The following is a 21,034-nucleotide window of genomic DNA, read 5'->3' as shown; positions in this document are numbered from 1 at the left end:
TGTCCAGCTGTCTTGTGTTAATTTTATAATTTATAATATGGTTGTATTCTGTGCAGAGGCTGATCTTGGCAAAGAGGTTCAAAAGATCAGCCTAGGAAACTGAAACTTAAAGGGAGAAGAATTGTAGTTCCTAGGGAACCTGAAATGTTGCAGAAGTTTCCACTCTTCTGATTGTATTTTACTCTTTCTTTCTTTTTTACTTCACCAAACCTTTATTAGGCATCACAAGGACAGTAAGCACCTCGGCTTACGTTACCCTCGGGTAACGTAAACTTTGGGTTGCGAAAGCAGCAAACCCGGAAGTGTTTCACCGCACGTGCATGCACAGAAGCGACCCCTCCGGTTGCGGAAACCTTGGGATCCGACCAGAGCTCCGGAACGGATCCCGTCCGCAACCGGAGGTACCACTGTATAGACCATCATAAAACATCCATATATAAAAAAATTAAATATATACAAATAGCCATGTAAAATATATAATGACGAGGATTTTCATTGGGATTTCTTTCCACTAAATAGTGCCATTCAGCATTCTAAGAGATACTATTGGGTATTGTTACTGGCAGGCCTGTCTTGCCAAAAACTTTTCCCCTCAATTTTTGTCATCTGCATATGGCTCTTAGGCTGTTGTTTTTAAAGGTGCCAGTGTCATGGGCTTAAACAGCCTTGTTTTGCTTGGAAGATCACAAAGTTTAATCCTGTCAGCGTATTTTGTGCTTTACTAAGCAATAAAGGCACAATAGAGACATATGGTTTCAAGCTTCTTGCTCTGAGGTCATCTCAGGTCAGCCCAGACACTAGTAGAACTTCACAGGCATTGCTGGAAAACTCACACTACTATATTTGTTTTGCCAAACCTGGAGAGAATCATTGACATCTTCTCCTGGAGGGACTTGAAGCTGTCTGGATGCAACACTTCTTAGAAGATATTGGACTTTAAGGAGTCCAAACCTCAATAATAGTGTACACCAGATTGAATGGAAAATGAGACCACTTACTCTACACCACTGATAATACAAGTTAACAGTATCTGAGACAAAATGCTACATGATTGCCATGCTTTGGTTTCCGAACGTTTTGGAAGTCAAACGGACTTCCAGAACGGATTCCGTTCAACTTCCGAGGTACGACTGTATACTCTTAAGAGGCACTCCCCCTTTCTTCCTCCTCTAAGTGAATGTTCGTTCTAAGAACCTTCTACAATGTACACATATATTCTCTAAACACAAAGTGTGGTTTTGGCTTTATTTTTCCCTATATATATTTTAAAATACAAAATTGCATTTAATTTTAAATAAATTAACCAAAGTTAAATAGAAGAGGCAGAATGTACCATAAACTTTGACTGTTGATTAACTAATAATAACCATGTTCACTAATCCTGACTTCAAAACAATGTTTTTTTTACTTCATAAATATTTATATTATATGCAAACTTAACTGATAATCATCCAAAAGTATTTGAGTGATCCAATACAGTATCTTTAAATGAGTCCCAGTTAAGGAATATTGATTGGAACAGACCATACTGGGCAAGTAGCATATGAGGAAGTACAATATAAAAGTACCTGTGTTTGCATGTGCTGCAGAGGTTTCTTGGCAAACTGAAAGGAAGCAAGTAAAGTGAGGGGAGGTAAACTCATGTAGTTGTGTAGTACACAAATGTTGAACAAATAACTCACTTGATTGGATTTACTTAGTAGACCTGTTCAAGAAGCTAAATAGATAATAAAATGTATAGAGCAAAGTCTATTACCAGGCACCCAGCAAATGTGAGGAATTTAGGAATAGCAGATAAACCAGCACACATGAGAACAGATGCAAGTTCGTTTCAGAAAGCAATGCAAAGTCTTTTGGGTTAAAAAAGAAGCTGGAACATGGCATAGTCCTGTGATGCATTTTATTGTAGGGTCTTTTTGTACTGGGCTTTCTGGCAGAAAGGAATCTCAGTGATCAATTCATGAACTCATTAAAGCTTAGACAGTTGAAGTGATGTTACTGCAATCTGTTCTTGGGATAGGGCAGTATGTAGATTTAAAGATACCCACTCTCATTAAAGGAAACATTTTCCTTTTCCTGTCCTCATATTTTCTCTATATATCCTAGTCAAGGAGTACCTTGTCTTTGAGTTTTCTTGTTGCTCTGGATACTTTTGGTCTTGCCAAGGAAGGCTTCGGGTTAGTGTGACTCTGACCCCTGTCCTCAGTAAGTAAAAGAACATTGTGTGCCACAAGTAGGCTATTGAAGTGACATCCTCTCACCAAGTTAGTGCCAGAAGAATGCATAGGTAGAAAACAGCTTGTTAGTTTCAGATTCCACTTTGAAACCTGCAGCGTAGACCAGGGGTGGGTATCTAGTGTATTTCAGCTAAACCCTTACCGTTGCTTGTCTTTCAGAGGTCACTAAATGTTGGAGGGTATACTTCAGTGTTCTCTCTAAAACAGAGGTAAACTCATTTTTGTTGATCCCATGGAGAGATAGGAGAGGTTGAGTCCAGAGTCTCTGGTTTTCCCATGTGTTCTCTTTCATGTCTCTTGACATGAGACTTAACAGTCTTTAAAGAGTTGAAAGTGGCTTGAGAAAGAACTCTAGCCGCATTTGCATGTAACAGTAAGGCATGAACTCTGCTGATGCACACATCCTGAATGCTACTTCACTCCCTCCCCTGTGTGAATGGCTAAACAAATCAGAATTGATATAGCTCAATGTTTGATCTGAACTGAGATTACGAATCACTAGTGAACCTTAAAATATGATTTGCTGTTGGCTTACCACTCCTGGTTTGTTGGGGCTGAGTGAACCACAATCCTGGGTTCAAATGCAACATAATGGTTTGTTAACTCATTTGTTTTGTGGTTTGTTAACTCATTAATGCTAGGGGTGGAGCAAAGTGGGAGTGATTAGTCTGTATGCACTAACATGCATCTTGTGCACACTATGGTTTATTAAGCCAAGGCTTACCTTGTACACATGTGGACATTGATTCCCATGATGTGTGCACACATTTATTTTATCCCACCACTGCCTCTAGTCAGACGTTATTAGGCAAGCTTTGGAAACCATTGAAAAGCACAGTGTCTGTTAACCCAAGGTGAAAGCGGGACATAGATGCAGTGATCCCTCTTTAGAACTTCTTTCAGCTTTCTCAAAAAACTCCAGCATTTGATTGACCAACCCAATAAAAAATTAAGGGGTGGCTATTTGAGGATAATGGAGCATGTAAACAAGGCTGAGACTCCAACTGTAGCTGTAGAACTGTGGAACAATGTGCACATTGTAGTTAAAAGAAGATAAAAAATAATAAGCCAGTTGTGCAATAACATATCAAAGCCAAATTGAAATACAGAATTTTAATACCAACAGATACTTTAAAAACTACATTGTGTTCTAGGGATATGTCTAAAAGATTAACCACCTGATCCTAAGTATAGCTACTCAGAAATTTGTTGTTTAGTTGTGTCCGACTCTTCGTGACCCCATGGACCAGAGCACGCCAGGCACTCCTGTCTTCCACTGCTTCCCGCAGTTTGCTCAGACTCATGTTGGTAGTTTCAAGAACACTGTCCAACCATCTCGTCCTCTGCCGTCCCCTTTTTTGCAGTTGTGTGTAAATAAAATAGAGGGAGGAGGGTGCAGGCAGGCAGGCAAAAACCAAGAAAGGTGAACCCCAGGGGCCAAATTAATCTCTGATTTTGATTAGAGCAGTGATACTGGAGAAAGGGGGCATTTAATTCTAACGACTTTGAAACTCTTGTTTGATCATAGGGAGGAGGAATACAGTAGCTGTCACCTATATTTTCCTTCCTTTAGAGCAAACAAACTGGGGGGGGGCGGTAAGGGGAAACACATGGGGATCGAGGAACACACCCTTGATGCTTGTGCTCGAGTATAAAGCAGGCCAGGAAAGGGCTCTGATTCTTGCAGAATGGGAGCACAATAGGAGAACCATTAATGGATCTCCCACATCCTTTGTCATTATGCTTTCAAGCCAGTGTCAAACCAGAATTTCATACATTTGAATTCCCCAGTACATTTTAGTAAGTGTCTTAATCAAAAGAAGAGCCTGCTGGATCAGACCAATGGCCCATCTAGCCCAGCATCCTATTATCAGACCAACAAACCAGATTCCTGTGGGGAAACCTGGACTAGTAGCTGCTGATAGCCTTGCCCTCTATGAATATGTCTAATCTTCTTTTAAAGTCTTCCAAGTTGGTGGCCATAACTGCCTCTTGTGGGAGCAGGTTAGTAGTAGTAGTGGTGGTGGTGGTAGTAGTATTTGTACCCTGCCAATAGCTTTCCCCCTCCACAATCAGTTTAAAAAGCTTAGACGTGCTGTCTAGCAAACAATTTTAGTGAGAGATTCTGGACAATTTTTTGAACCAATGAAATACAGTAAAATGTCAAAGTGTATGTATATTTATTTGGGGAAGGTAACAAATCAGATTTGCTAAATAAATAAATAAATAAATCTAACTTGACTAGTACTTATGGTTTAACTGCTTGAACAGTTATGGGTTTCACAACCTGTGCAGAGTTGCTTGCACAAAAGTTAGTCAGAGAGGATCTTTGGTCATATTGGAAACAAGGCAACTTGGGGGTTAGACATTTTGCTGTTTCATATCATCAAGTTTGCCCTTTAGTCACAGGAATAGCAGGGCTGGAAAACCATTGGTTTTCCAGATGTTGCTGAACTACAACTCCCAGCAACCCTAGCAAGCATGATCAGTGGCCACGGACAATGAAAGTTACAGTTCAGCAACATAAGCAGGGCCATTGTGTGTATCAGCAGTTGCGCTTAAGCCCGTTCTGCCCCTGCCATGTTCTGCCCCCTTCCGGGGCCAAAAGCACTACACATGTCAGTGGTTGTGTGTCAGTTGGATGTGCACAAAATGTTCACTGCCTGTACAAAGTATAGAATCCAAGCAATGACTCCTAATTTTCCTTGTTTCCATTCACTCAAGTCACTAGTTATGGTGTCTTGTGGTTTCCACAATTTGGAGTGCTGAGCAAGTGTGAAATCTTGGTATCTGCTACTTACAAAGCAGGTGACTAGCCTTTATGGTTGTAGAGAGGCTTAAGGAGGCCTGGCAGAGTCTGGTGCAAAAGAAAAACCAGAAGCCAGAATGAACTGAGTTTCATGGCCATAAACTGGATGGGACTTCATTCCTTTGTCCAGTAATGGCTGCTAATCTGAGACGCTCTTATCCCTCCTAATCAAACCTTTTTCGTTAACCCTTCTCTTAGCCTGTACCATTTTGTTGTTGTTGTTGGAAAAATTATAAATGTCTGTATCATGTGAGCACACTAATTTGAATATGATTGTAGAATTTAGATTGTTTTGGTGCAGAATTTGGAAGAGTGGGAAAATGCAGAATAGATGCAGCCTTGTTTAAAGTGCATCAGTGTAATTGAAACCCCAAAGCTCAGTGTCTTGGTTGACAACTAATTTTAGAAAGGAGCTGTATTTTTGAATTGGACAACAGCTGAAGGGCTGACAACATTGTCTCTGCACACTTACACTTGCTGCACAGTCAGAGATGCAAGCAAAGGATGCTACACCCTTTTTTCTCTCTCTCAGTGTGACTTGGGCAGAGTTTTCTCCTTATTCTGCATACAACTGTTGAAACATGAGCAGGCATCTCTTTCCCATGCCCTACCTAGTGAAGAGTTTTTGGCAGAGCTGCCCCCCACCCTCCATTTTATGCACTTCAGCTGCTTTGCTCTGAGTGGCAAAGCACATGATCAGCAACCCCTTGTGATGTATCAGTTTCTGGACTATACAGTAGTACCTCGGCTTAAGTACGCTTCAGGTTAAGAACTCCGCTTAAGAACAGAAATCGTGCTCTGGTGGCGCAGCGGCGGCAGGAGGTCCCATTAGCTAAAGTGGTGCTTCAGGTTAAGTATGCTTCAGGTTAAGAACGGACCTCCGGAACGAATTAAGTTGTATACCACTGTATACAACATCAGATTGTAGGGTCAGGACTGAATGCTCCCCCACATTAAAAAAAACCCGAACATTTACACGCAAAAAAATGAGACTCAGGGTCATGTGTTCAAGGCCCATGCTGGGCAAAAAAAATCCTGCTTTGCAGAGAGTTGACTAGATGACCCTCGTGGTCCCTTCCAACTCTACAATTCTATTAAACAAGCCCCCTCAAAGCTAGTACACATACAAAACTAACATGTCAGGCAGAAGTATGTAGTCCCCTTGCCTTTTCCCTCACATGCTAGTTAAGAGTGTGCAGGGAGTTTTTGTTCAATATTTAGTTCCTGCTCTGCACTAGTACAGTCAAACAGTTAATATAACATGATTAGTTATGAGTGGCTTCAGTGCATAAGCCCTCTGCTTGTGTTTCCAGTTCACACAGAAGAAACCAGTTAAGGTGTATGATTAGGGGGATTAGAACCAGGGACTATAAATGGGGAAGCCTGATGGCTGTCAAGTGGCGCTTGATGAATGTGTGTTCTTGATATGAGTTCAGAATGTTCTTGAGTCCTGGCTGCTGACTGCTTGACGCTTGATTCAACTATGATTGCAATCTGTTGAGGGACACAGACACAAGTAGCATTATTTTGCCTTCCCACTCTTTCTCCCTGCCTTTAAATCTCATTCATATGTCACACTGTTGAAACTGGCAGAAAAAGCTTGCTCTCTTCTAGATTTGGAATATTACCGAAATATAAAAAAATTTTGGGACATCAGCTAAGCCGCTCTTTGGCTATAGTTTAGTAAGCTGATGATTTTTAGACCTTGCATGAAGCTTTTCTCACGTTCCCTTTTTTAAGCCATGCTGATTCTTACGGGAAACTTTCTTCCGACATGTGTTTTGAGTGTGTGGATTCTTTTATTATGTGGAGAAGCAGGGCAGAATAGTATGAAAAACCAAGGCCTTCCAAGACATTTTCCAACTTCAACTTGTGTTGCCAGGCTCTTGAAATTTTCTCCAAATGAGTTATGACTGGCATTCCCCACGACAGAGTATAATGGAGTGCTTTGAGAGAGCCTTGTGCTCTGTTCAGAATGTTACTCAGCCTTCTAAATGAGTGGAATGCAAGTCCTAGTAAGCTAATGTGTTCACCTCACCTAAGTTGCTCAAAAATCTCATTTTTTTGCAAATGAAATTTGTCTTTTCTGCACATATATTTGTGGTGTCACACAAGGAATCTTGTCTCTATTACTAGCCTTTCTCTCCTCATTCAAGTTTCTGTGAAGTTCCAGAAAAATTGAACATTGTGTCCCCTGTATATGGTTTTATATACAAAATATGGTTGAAAGAGCTCGGAAGAAACTTAATGGTGGAGAGTCGACATCCATTTTTATTTGAATCTTTATGTTCGGATTTTTTAAAAAAATCTCTGTATAGAGGCTGAGTGCCATTGCATTGCACTTTTCAATTACCAGAGTGTTCATACACCCTATGCATTTTTCAGAGTTCCAAACAATAAAGCTACCCTTTTTCCCTGCAGCATGAACTATTTAAAAAAAAAAGAAAAAAGTGAGTATTCTCTGTTTCTCCAGGGGTGCTGTGCAGCTTGTTAACAAGGGAGCATGAATATTTCTCCACCCTGAAAGCAAAGCTCTTGCTTTCCATGAGGATAGGATGTTAGCACTACATGGGGTTATTGTGAAAGCATTCTGCTAAAGGGAGAAATTTGGAGTTTTGAATGTGTGCAAAAAATTTATAGATGCTCTACAAAGTTGTTGTTTTTTAAGTCCTAGTGGGTTTATAGTCTAACAGACACAATCCAAAAGTCAGAATGGTTGGGGAGGGTATGGGGGGGGGGAAGCTAATTCAAGCATTAATTATTCATAAAAGGGTATTTTAGTACCCTTAATGAAGTGGGTATCGGAAAGCTTGTGGTGCTGCATCTAATTATCTTGATCCTGATGGTTCTGGGGTTTTTCATAAAGCCCAGGCATTGAGGCTGGTGGAGTCATGAGCCCTCAGACAGAATTAAAAATATTTTTTTTCCCTTGGGCAGTATATTACAGCAGCACCAGAGTAGGATCTTCTGTTGCTGTCTGTTTGGAGATAGGAATGGGATATGGCTGTTTGGAAAATCAAGACAGAGCAGTTGGAGGACTGGACTTTTGGGAATGGTTTATGCCAGCAATGACTTGCTTTTTTACTTGGTAGCCTGCATGGAACTACTGTTTTTTATATTAATTAGTTTATTAAACTTATTAGTCACTTGTCACCCAACTGTCTCCAAGCGACTTGCAATAAAGAAAAATATATGCAAATACGTAATTTCATCCTCGGCTTCTGATCAGGCTTAAATGGATCAAAATATCAGGCTAGAATAACCCTTAAATGGGCAATTACATATTTCCTAACTGCCTCGGCCTTTGTGCCAGCACAGGGCGGTCCAACTTTTCATAACAAGTGGGCTGCAAAAGTACTTTGACACATTGCTTTGTCATGTGGGGGCAGAGAACAAGGCCAACATTTGGTGCCCCCCAAGTCTTCCCACTGCCTTCCCAAGCCAGCTAAGTGAGGTGCTGAGTTTTGGGAAGGAGGCATGAGGCTCTTGCAGGGTCCTAGTTCCCTCCGACCTCCTTCCCAAAGCTGGGAAAGTGCTAACTATGCTTTGGGAAGGAGGCATGAGGCTCTTGCAGGGTCCTAGTTCCCTCCGACCTCCTTCCCAAAGCTGGGAAAGTGCTAACTATGCTTTGGGAAGGAGGATGGAGGACTCTAGGACTCTGTCAGAGTCCTCATGTCTCCTTCCCAAAGCTTAGCAGCTTGCTTACCCTGCTTTGGAGTGGGGGTGTATCAGATGTTGCTGAGGGCCACAAAAAAGCATTGAGGGCCACACATTGGACCACCCTGTGCTAGCTGCACAGAACATTGGATGGTAGGAGTTGAGACTTTCTCTGCCCAGCTGTTACAGGAGAAACCAGTCCATGAAGTGCCTGGTTCAGGTGATGCAGGATCCAAAGTGTTTTGACTCTGAGATCTTATTTTAGACCCAGTTCATGTGGCTCAGATAAAGTTGGCTGAAGGGGGGTGGTGGTTCTGCTCAAACAAGTTGGGATCCAGCCCAAGCCAATGCATCATAGGAACTTTATGAGTGCATAACACTACTCATGTACAGCTCCCATTTGTTTTGGCGAATGTACAGGAAAAGAAAATGGCTCTTGTTTGCAGAGAATTCATTCTGCATGCTGTTTTCTGTCATGTCTGCAGACCCAAGGCAGGGATGTCTTTGTATAGCTTGGTCAAGGAGGAGGTTCAAACTGCACTGACAGGTGGCTTTTCATAACACGTGTGGGAAGCTGTTCCTCCTGAGAGCATCTCCTACACCCATCTTCCCTAGGCATGTTCAGGTGATATCAGTGCCCAGGAGAGGTCTCAGCAGCTCCTAATGGTTCACACACAGAAAAAATAGCTTTTACCATAGTACATTTCGCTGGCTGGGTTTGGAAATTGTGTTTTTCCACCTCTTTTTTTCATTTCCTTCTTTCCCCATTCATGCTTGGATTCTTAGCATAGATGCAGCCAATCTTCCCTTGCATTCTTCATCACCTGTAATCTTATGAAGGACTTGAAATTGGTAGAGCATATTCATGTTGCTTTTTTACTGTTCTGGACTGCTGGACATGTCAATGGAAAATCCTCTAAGACATCTGGAATACACCAGGATCCATAAGCTTCTGGGGATGAAATACCGGTATGTTGATTGTTCCCCCTCTTCTGCAGAGGTTTGAGAGGTTTCTGCAGAGGTTTCTGACTTTGAGAATCCCAACCTAAGCAACTTAGGTCCATGGCACTTAAATCAAAGCAGATTCTCCTGCCCACAAATATTCTTTCAGTTATAAAACTTCAAGTCAGATTGAAATTGTATCTGTTTTTGTTGTTACACCACCCAATTACCATGCATAGCTTATCAGTAAAACTATGAATTAGAAAATTAGAGGTTTGGTTTTATATCTTTGTGATTTAAATCTAAAGCAATGATTTTATTTGCCTTGTGTTGACTCCTTGTTATAGAACACAGTGCTATGGCCCAGCAACCCTGGCTTTTTGGGATCTTAGCTTCACAGAAGGCTTTTCTTGGTGGCAATTTTAAAGCCTACCCTAGGAATGTGTGTCTGCTGTCTTCTGGGCTGAGGATAAGCAAGTGTTGATTTTGCTTTATTGTAGTGTTTGAGAACCCTTTGTTGTCCTAGCAGAGAAGAAATACCGGGTAGTTAAGGTTGTTTGTAATGTGTATTTCTTAAACTGGAACTTCTTATACAGAAACCCAGTTTTCACCAAGCAGACACATTGTGGAATTGAATCGTGGCTTGAACCTGAGGTGTTTAGAGTCCGTATCCTCAGGCATAATCTTCCCTATTGAGGAGTCTTGTACATAATAACGAAAGAGAAGTCTGTTGTTGTTGTTGTTGTTGCTGCTGCTGCTGCAGCAACAACCTGACTGGGTTGCCCCAGCCAGTCTGGGTAGAAAATATCTCCAGAAACAGGGAATAGGGATGGTGGATAGGGCATGCCTAAAATTAGTAAAACCTGGAAATGGTTCTTAGTAGAAGTCTAAATGAACCATCTTGGTGAAGCATAAAACACTTATTTATAATTTATTATTAGCAAAAACAAAAAAAAATTATTGCTGAACAGCAAAATCTAAAGGTTCACTTTATATGTAAGAACAATTGAGGGATTTGAAGGTAGCTGAAATGAATAATCTGACAAGTCTGCTATATAATTTAGAGGAGAAGATCAATTGTGATCTTGTGTAGAGATTGCTGTCCTGTCTGAACAAAATCCCAGGATGATTTACAAAGAATAGATGGGCATTCTTCATCACATTTGGGAAACCTTGCTGTCAGTGCCTTCCTTTTTGGTTTGTAATCATGTGATTGACGTTGGCAGCTACCTTTTAATATTTGTCATGAAGTTTATCTATCACAGCCACATGCATATAAGTCCTGTCCCAACGTTTTGGCTATTTGTTTTGTATGGTTGTTTCTAAGCATTTTGTTTGTTGTTGCAGATAAGACCTATTAAGCACTGCTATGCTCGTATTCATACTATTTACCGTATTTTCTGGTGTATAAGATGACTGGGCGTATAAGACGACCCCTAACTTTTCTAGTTAAAATAAAGAGTTTGAGATATACTTGACTGCAGATTCTTCACCTGGCGTATAAGACGACCCCCGACTTTTGAGAAGATTTTCCTGGATTAAAAAGTAGTCTTATATGCCAGAATATACAGTACCATATTTTTCCGCTCCATAGGGCACACCGGACCATAGGGTGCACCTAGTTTTAGAGGAGGAAAACAAAAAATATTCTGAGTGCGGGGCAACGGCGAACAGCCTGCCCGCCGCTCCCAAACCTTCCCGGCGCTTCAGGGGAAAGGGGAGGCTGCTAGCGAGAGCCACACAGAGTGTGTTAGCGGCTCTTGCTCCGCTGGCTTGACAGCAAGCTGGAAGAAGGGACGGATGGGATGTTGAATAAACTCAAGGGCTGTGTTTGTGTGTGTGTGTTGAATCAAGTCAAGGTGTGTGTGTGTGTGTGTGTGTGTGTGCGCGTGTGCGTGTGTGTGCAGGGGGTGTTGAATCAAATAAAGGGGTGGGGGTGTTGAATAAACTCAAGGGCTGTGTGTGTGCATGTGTGCGTGTTGAATCAAGTTAAGGTGTGTGTGTGTGTGTATTTGTAGGGGGGTGCCTACAAAGTAGTCTTTGTACAAAGGAGACCAGAATCTGCTGCTGGTGGGGTAAGCCACTTTGTTGAGGATTTTCTCAAAAGCTGAGTATAAATCCATTAAATTAAATTAAATTCAAGCTGGGGTGGAGTTCATTGTAGATGGCAAAGGGGAGAGTTCATACCTTTCCGTTAAAGTGGTTTCAAAAGACTAATGTCAGTAGTACTGTAGAAAAATCTTAATAAAAGAGCAGCCTTTAGCTATTTGTTGTGAGCATGGCAAGCCAGAAAAAGAAGCTTTTTATCACAATCTTTTAGCTGTCTATAAATTTCATTATTGGAGTTTCTATGGGGAGAGACGGTACTTAAGGTATTGTGGTCCTGAACCATTTAAGGATTTATAGGTCAAAACCAGCACTTTCAATCGGGCCCAGAAACTAATTGGCAGCCAATGCAGTCGGTGCAATATGTTCAGACTGTTTTATCACAATGACACAGTGTTGCACTGTGCACTAGCTGAGGCTTTTGAACCATCTTCAGAGGCAGCCCTACTTATAATGTGTTGCGGTAATCCAACCTAGAAGTTACCAGAGCATAGACAACAGAAGTTAGGCTATCCTTGTCCAGATAGGGATGCACCTGGGCCACCAGCCGAAGCTGATGGAAGGCACTCTGAACCACTGAGGCCACCTGTTCCTCAAGTGAGAGCAGAGTATCCCGGTGTACCCCCAAGCTATGTACCTGCTCCTTCAGAGGGAATGTAACCCCATCTAGAGCAGGCAACCTCCCTGCCATCTGGTCTGAGGAACCACCCACCAACAGTACTTCAATCTTATCTGGGTTGAGCTTCAATTGTTGGCTCTCATCCAGTCCATTAACAAGGCAAGACATCAGTTCAACACATCCACTGCCTCACCCACAGATGTAAGGAGTAATAGAGTTGTGTGTCATCAACATATTGCTGACAACTCACTGGGGTCTGGATGACCCCACTCAGCATTTTCATGTAAATATTAAATAGCATAGGGGATAAAATTGAGCCTTGAGAAACTCCACACTGAAGGCTCCACAGACTTGAAAAGCACTCCCCAAGTATTACCCTCTGGGAGTGACCATCCAAGGAGGACTAAAACTACACACAATAGACAACAACTGTACAGTATTTTGTTTTAACATCCATTATTATAGCATCTCATTGAAATATACTAAATATATTACAAGTAGATGAATGGTTTAATAAGTAAGCTATGGATTAGCTTGTAAGTGAAAGGGACTCCCATGAAAGCACAGAGAAAAAATATATGTTCAGATGTGTTCATAATAGTTTACTTCCAAAGAATTATTCCCAGAGAGTTGGGACTTAGTACTTAAATAAAACGGCTCACTTACCTATAATCTTTTCCTGTTTCCCCCCTGCTTAGGAATGACCTAGAGGCCTTAAATACATTTCTGCATCCTTTGGGCTCTACAATCGAGAGAAGCTCCCTGAAAGCACTACTCATTAATGTTAAAAGGAAACTACCTCAGCACACGGAAGGAAAGGTGGAAAGACTTGCAATAAAAACAAAACAGTTTTTCTGAATAATGTGTACTTGCAAAGTCTCCAGGAAACAAATTTCCATATTTTTTTTCAGTATTAAGATGGGAAACTCAAACGGATTTGACTGACGGGCTCTGTCAAACCAAGAAGCTGTTGGATCTGCTGATGTGAAGGCTCAGTGGTTCTTCAAAGAAAGACGTCTCTGTTAACAATCACTGTTGAACAGTGATTTTGCTCATCCCCTCCTAATACTATTTGAAGCAGTTTCTAACTATTATATTACTTTGAAAAAAATTAAGTTCCTTCAATGTAAATTAATGTTAACGTCAGGTGTCAAAAATGTGTTGGCAGGAAAACTGCAACAGACTGTTTTGGTTTTTTTGTTTCGTTTTGCCCCCTGCTTTGAAATTGTATCTTGAGTGCACACAATAGAATGCTAAGTGGAAAATAAAGTATTTTTAAAAAACTATCATAGCTAGCTTTTACAATTATAATTTGTAATAGCAGCAGTGCTGCATTTGAACACTGAATATAACAAAGACAGTAAACCTGCTGCCTTTCTCACTGCTGACACAAATTACCTATCTTTTTTGTTTTTGAAATGCCTCCTATGAAAATTATGTGCATACTCTACTACTGCTACACATAGATCTATTTCTAAGGGAGCAATTCAAGAGGAGGGATTGTTAATTCAAGGAACCTTTGGTCAAGTACTTCCTTATGTATTGCTGCAGTGCACAAGAAAGTAAAATGGACTACAAGCGGCGCTTTTTGCTTGGCGGGTCCAAGCAAAAGGTGCAGCAACACCAGCAGTATCAAGTGCCAGAACTAGGCAAGACTCTGAGTGCACCTTTAGCATCTCCAGCCACAACATCCCCCCTGATTTCTCCGGCTGCTGCTGGCGGCTGCAACCATGCGACTCCAATTGCAGACATCCAGCAGGGAATCTCCAAATATCTGGATGCACTCAATGTATTTTGCCGTGCAAGCGCGTTCCTTACAGATCTTTTCAGCAGTGTATTTCGGAACTCGCACTATTCTAAGGCAGCTATGCAACTGAAAGACGTGCAGGAACATGTCATGGAAGCAGCAAGTCGACTCACAGCAGCAATAAAACCAGAAATAGCAAAAATGCTCATGGAACTGAGTGCTGGAGCAGCGAACTTTAAAGATCAAAAGGAATTCAGCCTACAGGACATTGAGGTGAGTTAACACTAGATAGCACTGGTGATTTTCTGTCCATCTCCTTAAATTGCCTGTTATCTGCAACACCTGAAGAGAAGGTTTAAGCCAGGGATAGGGAACCTGTGGTCCTCCCAGATGCTGTTGGACTCCACTTCCTGTCAGCTTCAGTGAGCACGGCCAGTGGACAAGTACAGTGGTACCTCTGGTTGCGGATAGGATCCGTACCAGAGGTCCGGTTGGATCCCAAGGTTTTCGCAACCTGAGGACCGCTTCTGCGCATTCGCAGACCGCTTCTGCAGATGCATGAGTGGCGAAACCCGGTAAAATACTTCTAGGTTTGCCGTGCGCATCCCGAAGTTTACGTAACCAGAGAGTTAGGTAAACGGAGGTTTAACTGTATTATAGAAGTCCAACAATGTGGAGGAGTCCATTCCAGTTTTGTGCTGTTTTGGTGAAGATAGAAAAAGTATTAATTACACATCTGCACCTGACTCATTGTCTGCCTGATGTCTTAAAATGAGAGTGACAGCTTTATATTTTTAAAACAAAAAATTGAGTTGATATGACATATTGCAATATCTCATCTAATAATCTGAGAAAAAATCCTCATATACACAAGGGAAGCAGCCGTTTAAATGTACAGTGTTTTGTGGAATCTTAAAGACAAAATAGGTATGGCATAAACTTCTGTGGACTAGAGTCCACTTCATCAGATGACTGGAGTGTGATCTTTTGTTGGCAAGGTATACATACACATAGGTGTAAAGAAAAATGTAAACAGTAAGTTCAGAGGGAAATAAAAGTATTTGAGAATTACATTGCAGCTTAAATGTGTATACAATAAGCACAGGTACTGTTCAAAAAGGGACGTGGGTGGCGCTGTAGTCTAAACCACAGATCCTAGGTCTTGCTGATCAGAAGGTCGGTGGTTTGAATCCCCGCGACGGGGTGAGCTCCCATTGTTCAGTCCCTGCTCCTGCCAATCTAGCAGTTCGAAAGCACATCAAAGTGCAAGTAGATAAATAGGTACTGCTCCAGTGGTAAGGTAAATGGCGTTTCCGTGCGCTGCTCTGGTTTGCCAGGAGCAGCTTAGTCATCCTGGCCACATCACCCAGAAGCTGTCTGCGGACAAATGCCAGCTCCCTCAACCTATAGAGCGAAATGAGCGCTGCAAATGAAATGAAATGAGTCATCCGCGACTGGACTTAACGGTCAGGGGTCCCTTTACCGTTCAAAAACCACTATTGATTATTGTGTTCTGATTGGAAAGCCTTTATTGAAGAGTGGTGTAAAAACCCATTTAACAGGTATCTAATCTTTGAAGCACCATGGTGAGCATAGCTAAATGTAACTAAGGTACTGTAGAGTCCATTCACTTAATGGATAGCTTAGGCATTCAAAGGAGCAATGAGTTTAAAAATACAAGCATGGAGATTCAGGAACATGACACACTTTTGGAGGTTTACGCAATCCAATGTATTCCTAAATGCCCTTGGGAAGTTTCTAGTTAGTATGGCTGGCTTTGTCCTGCAGGATTCCATCTTATCTCCTATGCTGTTTGATATCTATATGAAGCCATTGGGGAAAGCCATCTGGGAATTTGGAATAGAGTGCTTTCAGTATGCTGTGTTTCTCCTAGTCAGGTGTGGTAGTGGAAGCGCTGAGCTGGTGTCTAGAATTTGCAGTTGAGTGTTAATAAGCTGCAGCTCAGTCCCAAAAAGATAAGAGGTGCTGTGGGTATGTGGGGTTTTTTTTGGTTCAGGGCAGGAGGTGGATTCAACCTGTTGTTGATGGAGTCATAATCCTCTAGAAGAGTAGGGTGCCAGGATGCTTTTGGAGGCAGCCTTTGAAAACTGCCTAGAAACAACAGTCAGCTCAGGATACAGCTGCTAGGAATTTAATTGGGGAAGATCATTCCAATCATATCTGCAAAGTTTTAGAAGGGGATCACTTGCTACATGTCCACCTCTGAGCCAAATTTAGGGTGCTAGTGTTTCGTTTTAAAGCCCCAAACATTTTGAACCTAGATAGCTCAGAGCACTTTTTCCCATATCAAACTACTTGTGCTGTAGCTGATGTGTTTTGAAAAAGGATTTTGTGTTTTTAAGAAAGTGAGCTTGGCTGAATTATCCAGTAGGATTGGCATTGTTAGCTACATCTTGAGGGGTTTTGTGTGTGTGTTCCTGTCACATCGTCTTGCCTTTAAGTATTTCTGCAGTAAGTAAAAAAGACAGGTGTCACTTTATTTTGGTTGCATAGCTGCAGTTGCTTGTGTCACATGTGCTACTTTGCCATCTGTACAGGACATGCATAAGTAGTCAGATGCAGGACATTCTTTTGGCTCAACTAAATATACATACAAGTTTTTCAACCTGATGGTGGGCTTTTGCTGTTAGAGAACATTGTAGAGTTCACTAACAGCTTCATGTCTGAGTGGGGTTTTGAATATGGGTCTTCAACACTCTAGTCACCACATTGGCACATTCAGTTCTCAACTAGAGAGAAGTGATAAAAACTGTTAAAAGCAGTTTCTGCCCTGGTAAACCTCTGTTGTTTCCTAGGGTGTCTTTCGATGTGGCATGAGGCAGAAGTATCTCATTTGTACTTGTTTGTATCACAACATTTCCATGACTTGTCCAAAGCCTGGAGATATGTATGTTTTTCTTTCCATCCCTTTCTGTCTCCACCCCCTGGAGGGGGAAAGTAGTGTTGCAAAATACAGGGAGACGTGCATCTTGCAGCTTTGAATGACAGTCACGAGTGCAAGTCATTCATGCTTCTGACCTGCATGATGTCTAAAGCTGCCCCCAAGAGTGTTCACCTACTTCCCTATTATTTTCTCTTGGTAGCATGTTGTAAGCAAGATCATGACATTCAAAAGCCCTGACAGGGTTGTCTTTTTAAATTGGGGCTGCATGACATGTTATAAAATTTTCAGGTACACAATATCAGTACTGCCTGTTCCCAGAATGTACAGCACAGTGTTTGAGGCAAGCACTATACCAGTATGCTGTAGGAACCCAGCCCCAGGATACATCCACTACTTACACATGAAGCCAAAAATGTATGTGATCTAACACACGTGTCACAATTCAGATTGTGTAACAGATAATGAAAGTGGCCCTGAGATGGAAAAGAAGCAGAGAGAATCTCATCCTAGTTATATATTGTTACATTATAAAACACTCGTTGGACGTTTTAGCTGGTGTCCACAAATCTGCTTTGTTCAGCAGCACAGGAACACAGAAATCTGCCTGGTACTGAGTCAGACCATTGCATTTAGCTCAGTATTATACTGACTGAGAGCAGCTTCCCAGCATTTTAGACAGGGAAGACTCCTAGCCCTACATCCCTTCCCCTGAGTTCTTGCTTGTGCTGCAGTTTGGTGGAGGTGAGAAGCAGCAGCAGTTTCTTCCATTTGTTGATTATGTTATCTAGGCTTGTGCCACCCCACCCCTCTTAATGTTTTAGAAAGGGAACCAACACAATGAGATTTGTATTTGTATTACTTTTTAGAGTTGTACTTTCTGCAATTTTGCAAAATAGTCTGCAGTACTGTAAAACGCGTTCTTGCTGTTTGCCTTAACCAGTGGCCTCCAGAAGAAAGGAGCTTTTCTGTTGCAGTGTGCTCTAGAGTCTCATCAGTTTCAACTTTTAAAATAAGCTTCACTAATAATTTGAGACAAGTAGCCCTTGGCCTAAATAAACTGAATTCTGTAAGAACCCAGAATCAGTGTGTCATTCTTTCCATAAGAATCGTATTGACAGGCTTAACCATTGCAAGTTTTTTTTTTTTAAATGTATGTGTGTGTATGCTAGCTGAATACTTCTTAAAATAAGGAAACTGCACTAGAGAGGCCAGTCGGCATACCTAAACTGTTCAGTTTAAACTTTGTACAAAGAGGGGAAATGATCGAATCATAAAGGAATGTTGAAGGGAGACTAGATGGAATGGGCAGGGAGGGGGAGCAACTGCCACTAGCAGTTCTGCTTAAGTAGATTTAGCTGTTAGCATTTTGACAAACTCTTTTTTTTTTTTAATAAGAATTTTTATTATTTTCCAATAAAACAAGAGAAACACATAACATAACATAAACACCAACATTGACACAATAAAAAACACATTACATAGATACAATCAGCAAAGAGAGCAATTAAAACAAAACCAAAACCAATACATACCTAAACTGGAACACCAATCTTTCTCTTACTACTTAACAAAATCTAGTTTCTGATCTTCTAAAGGGACCTCCCCCGCTTTCCCTCCTCTGCCTTCAATACTAATATACTTTGGTAACATCCATTTTTAACATTACAATTCATTATCCAACCTTTTATAATATCATAAAAACTTAACATCTTATAGTATCATGAAATAATTCTTAAATCAATCTTATACTTCTTTTCACTTAAGCTGCTGCTATTAATCAGTTACATATCTCTTCACTAATTCAGAATTCCCAAAATCATAACATCAAAATCTTAAAACTTAACATCAAAATCCTAAAATCTTAACACACTATCTTCAGGGTACCATAAATCCATCCTAATTCAATTTTTATCATTTTCACCCTATTCCCCTTCTCACCATTTTTCTGCTCTCTCCCATGCCCCCCCACCATTCATCTTTACATTTCCCTCTGCTGTCCTTGTTCAATATCATCTTAAATTTTATAAATCTCCTCCTTGGGCGCCTCAAGAGGCACCAGCTCAGCAACTCCATTTCGCAATTTTGGTTTCCTTCCACTTGTGTCTTCAAAAATCTTCTCAGCTTCATCTCTGGACTCCCACTCCAGAGATTGAATCTCGTAGCTCCAGTCAAAACATCAGCCCTGTGTTTCTCACTACACCAGGGCCGTACATTTACCTGGGGTTGCTGAATCAATTCGTCCCATTTCTCCAACACCTGCCCCAGTTCCCTGAAGAAGTCTACTTCCAAATTATCAAAATTTTCCCAGATCTGGCTGGTCTCTCCTGCTCCACAACAAATTTCTTTGAAATTACGACCTAACCAGTTCATTTTCCAATTCACAAACTCCAATTGCAGAAGGATTGTTCTTTGTTCCTGGGTAATACCCGGATCTAGAATCAGTTTAAAAGCGAAAGCAAGCATGGTTGGAGAAAACAAAGGGTGTCAAATGTCAGTAATTTTCCATCCTGCGTATTAGTTTTCCAGCGCCATTTTCCCTGAGACAGGGTGCCAAAATTAATTCCAAAAGCCACAGAAGAGATATTTTAGCATTTTGACAAACTCAGCCAATAAATGAATTTATTAAAAGGCGAAACATATTCTAAAAAGAAGTCATATATCTATTTGCCTTGCAATACTTATTTAAATTTATTTAAAGTATTTTTATCCCCCTCTTCATCTGAAACACACTCCAGAGCAAGTTACAGTTATCAGTGATAATACAGTCTCTATCCTTGGGTTTACAATCTAAAAGGCACAAAAGGAAAAGGAATTGGGAGGGGGGAAAACAAGCTCTTAGTTACAGAGTACTGTAATTTACTGGTCTTTTAGATGGAAGGGGCCATGCAGTCCCATGTCTCCCTCTCCTATAGCCTGATGGAACAGCTGCTTGTGCATGCTATATACTGCAAAAATGAGGCAAGCAAATGTACTTTACTGCAGTTATTGTGTATAGTGCGTTTAACCACAGAATCCTCAAAATACTGGGTTGTAGCCAACTAAGTTCTACTCAGAGTAGACCCATTGAAATTAATGGACTTGACTACCTTAGGTCATTGTGTGGGAGGAGTAGCAACTCACTTAGATCCCTCAATAATGCCACACAGGATGGAGCCTTCAGTGTAAGTAACCAGTGCTTCATTTTGTTTTTTTTATTAATTTTTAGATTAGATGTAGGGTAATAATGTATTTACATGAATGTCAATCAGATATTTTCACATGGGAAATTTAGTTCAAACACCAGAACACACTTACAAATAACTGAATGGAAGAATATCCTTTTGTTTTTGTTTTTTTCATTTTCATAGGTACTTGGACGATGTTTCTTGACAGTGATGCAGGTTCATTTTCAGTTTTTATCCCAAGCATTGCAGAAGGTCCAACCAGTGGCTCATTCATGTTTTACGGAAGCTGTAGCTCAGGAAAGAAAGAATTCTAATATGGCTGAGACATCCAGTGCAAGTCCCACAATTGAGCTAGAAGAAGCTGTGCGGTCATGGAGAGGAGCGGCTGAGGTAAAGATGTAATTGGTGTGTTGCTGGATCTGGTCAACAGTCCAGAATTCAGTGTTCTGTCTCCACTCAGGTGCTGCTTTTTAGCTCCCAGGCATAGCCTATTTATTTATTTATTTATTTATTTATTTATTTATTTATTTATTTATTATTATTAATTTCATAATAAATGTATACTGCTTGATTGTAAGAAAAAACCTCAGAGCAGCTTTAAAAAAACCCTCAAGGGCTTAAAAGTGGTAACATACATTTAGTTCTGGCAAAGTGGCTTTACTTTTCATAGTAGTGGTAACTTGCAGCCTGTGCATTGGTAATCTCTTGATTTCCAAAACTACCAAAAGACTGAAGAATTCTACAGAAAATCAGGCCTTTGGCCACAGAATGATAAGCTATAGGTTCCCCAGCAAGCCACCATGAGGTTGGGAGTATAATGTACTCCGTAAAGTCAAGTGGTATCTCTA

At 41.0% G+C, this 21,034-nt stretch overlaps 1 protein-coding gene across 2 annotated transcripts in view; it reads left to right on the top strand.

Annotated features, from left to right (window-relative positions):
• Nucleotides 1–21,034, top strand: part of GARRE1 (granule associated Rac and RHOG effector 1) — a 61,646-nt gene that overhangs the window by 21,213 nt on the left and 19,399 nt on the right. For both annotated transcript variants that reach the window (XM_033157382.1, XM_033157381.1), the window contains exons 2-3: nucleotides 13,069–14,390; nucleotides 20,370–20,576. In XM_033157382.1, coding sequence (XP_033013273.1) covers nucleotides 13,908–14,390; nucleotides 20,370–20,576 — 690 coding nt within the window. In that variant the 5' untranslated portion in view covers nucleotides 13,069–13,907. The remainder of the gene's footprint in view (nucleotides 1–13,068; nucleotides 14,391–20,369; nucleotides 20,577–21,034) is intronic.

This window comes from Lacerta agilis, chromosome 8, assembly GCF_009819535.1.
Source record: "Lacerta agilis isolate rLacAgi1 chromosome 8, rLacAgi1.pri, whole genome shotgun sequence".
Lineage (NCBI taxonomy): Eukaryota > Metazoa > Chordata > Lepidosauria > Squamata > Lacertidae > Lacerta > Lacerta agilis.
Note: the sequence above shows the minus strand (reverse complement) of the source record. Positions and strands in the feature narration are given on the sequence as shown.